The sequence below is a fragment of the Egretta garzetta genome, unplaced genomic scaffold (assembly GCF_000687185.1).
Source record: "Egretta garzetta isolate BGI_Z169 unplaced genomic scaffold, ASM68718v1 scaffold45, whole genome shotgun sequence".
Taxonomy (NCBI): Eukaryota; Metazoa; Chordata; class Aves; order Pelecaniformes; family Ardeidae; genus Egretta; species Egretta garzetta.
Window position 1 is genome coordinate 8,157,293 of NW_009260028.1, and position 7,586 is coordinate 8,164,878.

At 39.2% G+C, this 7,586-nt stretch overlaps 1 protein-coding gene across 11 annotated transcripts in view; it reads left to right on the top strand.

Annotated features, from left to right (window-relative positions):
* The window catches only part of SLC5A3 (solute carrier family 5 member 3), a 21,486-nt gene extending 19,040 nt beyond the window's left edge, over window positions 1-2,446 (top strand). For all 11 annotated transcript variants that reach the window (XM_035896368.1, XM_035896367.1, XM_035896370.1 and 8 more), the window contains one exon: window positions 1-2,446. In XM_035896368.1, the coding sequence (XP_035752261.1) occupies window positions 1-944 (944 nt within the window). In that variant the 3' untranslated portion in view covers window positions 945-2,446.
* The last annotated feature ends 5,140 nt before the right edge of the window (window positions 2,447-7,586 follow it).

A 7,586-nucleotide genomic window follows, 5' to 3' on the forward strand; every position in this document is an offset into this window, starting at 1 on the left:
AGAGCGCGACGTCTAGAGAACTGATGATTGTAGGAAGAGTCTTTGTTGCGTTCATGGTAGTTATAAGCATTGCCTGGGTCCCGATAATTGTAGAAATGCAAGGTGGTCAGATGTACCTTTATATTCAAGAGGTAGCGGACTATTTGACCCCACCGGTGGCTGCTCTGTTTCTTATGGGTATCTTTTGGAAGCGTTGCAATGAGCAGGGGGCTTTCTATGGCGGAATGGCCGGGTTTGTTCTTGGAGCGATACGGTTGATACTGGCCTTTATCTATCGTGCTCCAGAGTGTAACCAGCTGGATACTAGGCCAAGCTTTATCAAAAACATCCATTACATGTATGTTGCAACAGCGCTGTTCTGGATCACTGGGATTGTGACCTTTGTAGTAAGCCTCCTCACGCCTCCGCCTACGAAGGAGCAGGTTCGGACGACCACTTTCTGGGCCGTGAAAAACAGGAGTGTAAAAGAGAATGCTGCAAAGGGGGAGCTGTACAAAGTGCAAGAAAAGAGCATCCTCAAGTGCAATGAAAACGCAAACCATATCATTCCAAATGGCAAATCAGAAGAAAATATTAAAAATATTAAGCCGGAGGATATCAATCTTCTGGTTACTTGCAGAGATGACAGCAACCCAATGAGTTCGGTGAGTCACTCTGAAGTCGAGACACCAGTTGATTGTTATTCGAATGGACAAGCGGCTTTGATGGGGGAGAAAAAGCACGAGGAAGAGACTGATGATAGAGAGAGACATTTGAAATTCATAGATTGGTTCTGTGGCTTTAAAAGTAAAACCATGAACAAGAGAGCTGTTCGGGAGATCGAGGAAGAGACTGTTTGTTTACAAATGCTGGAAGAGACTCCAAAAGTTAAACTATTACTAAATACTGGACTGGTCTGTGTCTGTTCACTTGGAATATTCATGTTTGTCTATTTCTCTTTGTGAGTGAATAGTGAACTTTTAAGGGTATGGCTAAACATACAGAAGTTGATACAGGTCTCTGGAGATTTTGTTTGTTGGTGGGGTTTTTGTTTGTTTTTGTTTGGTATTTTTTTCTTTTCAGCTAACATAACTGCAACCCAGGCATTGTTTACGCTATAATTGTAAGATCGACTCAACTTTAGCTTATTTAGAGACCATCTGAGACATGTTGCCCTATCGCTGCTGAGGGCAGAACATGTCATGTGGTGTCTTTTTCTTTTTTTCCCCTTTTGTCTTTTTTTTTTTTTTTTTCCCATTTGCAGTACTAACCTTCTGTTTTTCCGTGTATACATGTATAAATATACCAAAGGCAGGCAGGTGGCTGTGTTTGAAGTCAGGCAGTTACAGAGCTCAGTCAGCATTCGGGTGCAGAAAGCACGTAATCATTTGCCCATGTGTAAAATCTAAATGATTAAAAGCTGTGCGGAAAGATTTTTTTTTTTCTTTAAAATGTAAGGATGCAATGGACATCATTGTGTTGTCATTCTTTGTAACAGCGATATTACCTCTGCCAACTTAGCACTTCTTCAATTTTGCTCACTGCTGCTAGTTTTTTTTCCAGTTTCTCATTTGTCTTACAGTAACAGCAGGATGCACTTAAAACATGATAGCTGTTAGTAGCTTTCTACCTTTTTTTCCAAGATGAAATTTTTGTTTTTCCACTGTAAATTCCATTACTGAAAAGTTGCTGTATTAAAAAAAAGAAAAAAACCAAATGCATCAACCTGGAGATGACAAACTGGCAATAGAGGAGAGGGGAAAAGTTTAAAAAAAAAAAAAAAAAAAAAAAAAGTGGTACTCTTTATTTGGGTTTTGTAGGATACTGAAATAGAGTATATATTCAGCCTCTTCAGTCCCCAAACCTTTAGGACATAATTAGGGTTAGCCTCTTTTTAGAGAAAAATCTGTACGTAGGTTCTACCACATGGGAAAAAGAGAAGTGTGAGACTCTGCATGTCTTCAGTTTGGCAAGCACACTGAAAAATAACTTTTCCTCTGCTGTGTGTGTATCTAGAAGGAAATACTCTGCAGCCCAACCACTGCTGCATACGGGGTCTGTAAAGGGAGGAAAAAAAAAGTGGGAAGGCAAGAGGAAGGGGAGGTGGGGGGAAGTGAGGGGAAGAGGTAGAAGTGGTCCTTACTTCCCAGAGTTGTTTTGCTTCATGTCTTCTCCCGCTTCCCCTTTCACCCTGTCAAACCTTCTTTTTTTAAGGAATAAGTCCTGAGGGATTCTGTGCCAGGAGATAAGGAGCGCGTGCAGTCATAATCTATGTCGGCAATTGAGGTCTGACCTTACAATTCTTAAAAAAAAAAAAAAAAGCTTTTCCCAGGTGATCACAGATGATCAGTAGGTCTTGAGATGCTGAGGTTCTTTTCTCCCGAAGGACGGATGCCTGAGGCAGGCATGAACAGCTTCCAGGCATGGAAGCCATGTGTGTGCAGCAAGTGGGTGGAGCTCAGCAGACTGAAAGGTTGCAGAGCTCGGTCCGCTTCCCTCTTGGTGAAGCAGGAGAATGTGTTGCCATCCTGGGTGCTTTTCCTCTGCTGTGTGTGTATCTAGAAGGAAATACTCTGCAGCCCAACCACTGCTGCATACGGGGTCTGTAAAGGGAGGAAAAAAAAAGTGGGAAGGCAAGAGGAAGGGGAGGTGGGGGGAAGTGAGGGGAAGAGGTAGAAGTGGTCCTTACTTCCCAGAGTTGTTTTGCTTCATGTCTTCTCCCGCTTCCCCTTTCACCCTGTCAAACCTTCTTTTTTTAAGGAATAAGTCCTGAGGGATTCTGTGCCAGGAGATAAGGAGCGCGTGCAGTCATAATCTATGTCGGCAATTGAGGTCTGACCTTACAATTCTTAAAAAAAAAAAAAAAGCTTTTCCCAGGTGATCACAGATGATCAGTAGGTCTTGAGATGCTGAGGTTCTTTTCTCCCGAAGGACGGATGCCTGAGGCAGGCATGAACAGCTTCCAGGCATGGAAGCCATGTGTGTGCAGCAAGTGGGTGGAGCTCAGCAGACTGAAAGGTTGCAGAGCTCGGTCCGCTTCCCTCTTGGTGAAGCAGGAGAATGTGTTGCCATCCTGGGTGCTCTCGCCCTTACACTAAACCAAGTCAGTGCCTGTTTTTGGGTGTGGAGGCCAGCTGACAGTGTGTGACTGCACTCGTAGTATTAAACTCCCTTACCCTCCAGGACAGAGTGGCCATATCCATGCATCCTGTGAAACTAATTCCTCCAGTTGTCTTTGCTCCTGGCTCCTGAGCTCATCTAGGGAGTTGTTTGGGAGAGCACAAACTGGCTTGGCCAAAAATGGTCTAAGGGACCATGCTGACAATTCAACAGCATCAATTCAAGGGTCCAGAAATGTTTCCTTGGCACAATATAATTTAATAATCCAAACAAGAACCAATACCTATGGGTGAAATAGTTCTGCAGAGATGAAATTTGGGTTAATCCTGCCATTGGCTGCTGGAGAAAGTTTGCTTTCCAGTACAGTGCTGCTGTAAGCTGCAGGCCGTCCAAATAGCTTTTAGTAGTACGATGTACAATACCTGTGTTCAGATAAAATTATTGGCTTCCATTTTTGTTGGTGTTTTGTTTTTAAATCAATTGAATCCCATTAATTCCAGGACTTTAAACAGGGGCCAAGATGTCCCACCTTTCTCCACTTTGTTTAGTTGTTGCTGCTGGGAAGTAGACTGCTCTAACTGGAAATACAGTATTAAGTGTAGGAGCGGTGTTGCAATATATGTAGAAGAGGAGTGTTACCATACCTGAGTCTTGATGTTAATACCGGTGTGACGAGACCACGTTTTCTTACAGTTTGTGGTGGCTGGCTTTTTTCAGAAAAATATTTTAAATCCTTTTTAATGGTAAAATTGTAGTATGTGAAATATGTTAATGGCATCTCAAGTTAATTAATTAGTGGGCTGAGTTGGGAAGGATGGTACTACAAGAAAGATGTAAAATGTAGTTAATTGTTTCTATGCAAGATAAAGTAATCTAGGGTGAAACTTGATTGTAGTGGGATGAAAAATAACAACTTGTGGAAGGTAAAGATAAGTCTCAGTCCAATAATATCTTCTTGAAAAGGCTGGGTTCTGGCTAATATACCTAATTTGACATGGGGAAAGAGAGACTCATGTACCAGGCACTGTCCCTTAGTAACTTGGCATGTCTTTTTATCAGTGACCGGGACTTGGATTTTCCAGACTGGTCCTCTCTGCTCTCAGTATTAACAAATGCATTGCCACCTAACCTGTGAAGCCAGGTTAGCTCAGGGACCCTTTTGCTTGGCTGCCATTGCTTCATCCGAGCGTGCTTTTTTCCCAGGGTGCCTTATGTGGTTTTGAAGCTGAAGGCATGGCTTTTATTGCCACCTGAAGAGTGGTTTGCTTATAATGGCTTTTCCCAGCTTAGGGTTTGGGGTTTTTTTTTCTTTCCTCTTCCTCTCTTCCCCCCCCGGCCCAAGTCATTCGCTATTTAAAGAGAACGCTCATTAAAGAGTTAATACACAGGATGCCTGTGTCCTGTGCAGCATAACTACAGTCAGATCCGTGGTGAAATTATCCTTCCACGGTGGTAGGGAGTTGTAATCCTTTGCAAACGTGCAGTACAGCCTTTGACTGTTCAATCTGAGATACTCCATCTCCCAGTTAATGTATTCTCACTTTTGCTAAACTAACAAGTTGCCGCATTAATCACAGTGGTAATTGGCAGGCAGTCAGGATCTTACTATAGTAATACTTTGCCTCCCCCTCCCCCCCCCACCTTTGGACCTGTTATTGTGAAGAAGCTTTTAAGACAAAAAGCACTGGAGATACAATTTGCTTAAATAATTTAAAAATGTATTTCTATGCTACTCTCTGCCTAATGCCAGCCTCTTCAGCTGTATTCTGTTTTCATGTCTTAGAGGTCATAGAACTTCCTAATGTTCTTTGCTGCATAAACCACTTAATAAAAGGCCTTTATTAGGGAAAAAAAACCCCCAATTATAAGGTTCAAGCAAACTGTCTGTTGGTGAGCAAGCACCTTGCCCTGTGTTATGAACCTTAGTATAAGAAGTTGCTTGAGGGTTTTGTTTTACAGCATAAACATTTTGGTTTAAACACCAACTTTTTTGTCCAGTAAAACTACAGCAGTGTCTCCCATAATGGACAATCAGTTCCATAAATTTTAATGCCTGGCCTCCACCTCAGTGGGACTGGCGAGTCACGCAGGGGTAGATCCAGGAGGACACGTGCTTCTGTCTTGCAGCGATTGGTTTATTTATTACCTTGAGCTTAGAATGACAGTCTTGAAAAACTTATTTTGGAATTACACCTTTTTTTGTTGCTATTTCCCTTAACTTATTTTTTTCCGTTAAGATATTTGAACTTTCTCCTAGAAATTTGTTAGAAGCCTTTTATTTAAAGAAGAAAATAAAAATGAAAAAGGAATAAGGTTCATGAGAGCTTAATAGTACATTTTGGGAGACTATTCTTATTTAATTTTTTTTTGTTTAAGTGAATGATCTGATGCTATTCTCTGCCAAAGTTTGAGGGGGTTTTTTTTGTTGTTTTTATTATTTTTTCCTGTTAGCTTTTACTAATACCTGAAAGGAAACTGTGAGAGATTGTAAGAAATTAAAATGGCCTTCAAAATACCACTTGTGTATTTTCTATTTCTCCAATTCTGTGTTCCCCTTTCCACCCTAATCCCAGAAGGGCCAGCATGAGACTTCTGATGCAAGTCATCGAGAGCACTGTAACTGAGTAGTGACAAGGATTTCCCGCAAGGTTACAGTGAAGTGGGTAGAGCCGTCAAAGGATCTCTGCGCAAACAGTTAAAGCAGAGGATGCTTACAATTTTAAAACGTACAGCTTTATTTTTTTTATATATATATTTTTTTAAATCCTAAGATAAAGGAGGTGTTGGGAGATGCTCCCTTTCAGAGAACAGGATACATGGAAGAAGTTAGAGTTGCTAAGCTCTAGCTTTCTTGAGGAAATCTTTGGATTTAGCATGTATAGCGAAGCAAAAATACTCATCTGTTAATTTGGTATTCTGTATGTTCTGTGCCCTTAAATGTAATTGTTTTGAAAATAAAACTAACCTTGTTATGTGATGTTAAAAAGCAGACTTGTGTGCAATGTTTTAAATTTTTTTTAAGAAAATGTTTGTATATAATTAAATGGTTTAATGTGCTTTAATTGGCCTAAGGTAAAGAGTAGTCCTAGAATGTAAACATATATAATTAGGATTTCTGATTTCACTGTGAGATCTCTGAACTCTCTTGTTTTGCAAAGTGGTTTGTTTTGTTTACAAAACACTTTCTATTTCTTTTATGGTGTTGGTTTAAAGGCATTTGCTTCACTTCTGTTCTAATATTGAATTCATGGTATAGTGACATCTGGTGACACTTAGCATTATCAGTTTCACTGTGTAAAGTCAGACACTTTGAGCAAAAATGGTAATGATATGACAGTTCTCTGTGTCTATGAATACACGTTTTTAAATGAGGTGGTTATAAAAATAGTTGCTGTGCAAAATGTTAGTAGTCTTCTTCAAGAAGAAAGCAAATTTTCTAATATCACTAGAGCAGTCTCTCATTCATCTTATTTTTAAAGCACAGTGTCAAAGTGATGCTGCTTTACCTTGTATCTCTGATATGTTTTTTTAGATATCTGTGAAGTATTTTTGTTTTCTGTTGCTGTTGTATTTTCCTGCAGATTTTATATAAAATACCAGTTAATGAACTGCCTTTTTGGTTTTTTTTTAACTGTTCAACTAAAATACATTTCAGACCAAAACCAAATGATATCATATAGCATTTGAAACCTGCCTTTTTCCCTTGTCCCTTGTTTTTGGTTTTTTTTTGGTTTTTTTTAAATAGGCCAAATGGGCATGTAGATAAGATCGCTATAATGGATCCAGGTCTCTTTTGGTAAAGTGTTATTTAAAGGTCTGTTAAGATCTTATAAGACAATATACTGAAAAAAAAATATTGTAGTAGGAATATAGATTTAGAAGTGTTAATGAGATTAATACAGCTTAATTATATTGTAAGTTGCTACTGTCCATAATGACAAGCTTTTTGTCATAGAAACGATGTATGATAAATTAATTTTGGTCTAGTGTATAGAATTATCATATTGCTATAAATCTTTGAAGTAAATCTGATGCAAAATTTTCATAGTTAGCATTGCTGGCCCTGTGTATACTGTTCTTTGTATACTGTACGCATATTATTTTGCCTACTGCATTAGTCTTCAAACTAAAACTCTTATTAGAGAGTATTTGGATACTTCAGACTGTGTTTCTTGCAGTTTACATTCCTTTACCATGGCATTTTGTCCTGTCTAAAAGTATTGTATGGAAATGTTTAAAACTTCTGTACAAAGTTTCAATAAAAATAGAGGAAAAAAAAAAACCAAAACAAACCAAACCAGAATAGGTATTTGTAAAGCTATTTTGGAGAACTCGTCCATGATTATGTCATACATATTCTTACTTGTAGTAAGTGTTGCATCCCTCTCTCTAGAAAGATACTTTTCATTTTGCCCCTATTATTAAAAGGCAGACCTCTTGAAGCAGGGCATGGGCATTTGGTTAAAGAAATAAAAAACAAAACACAC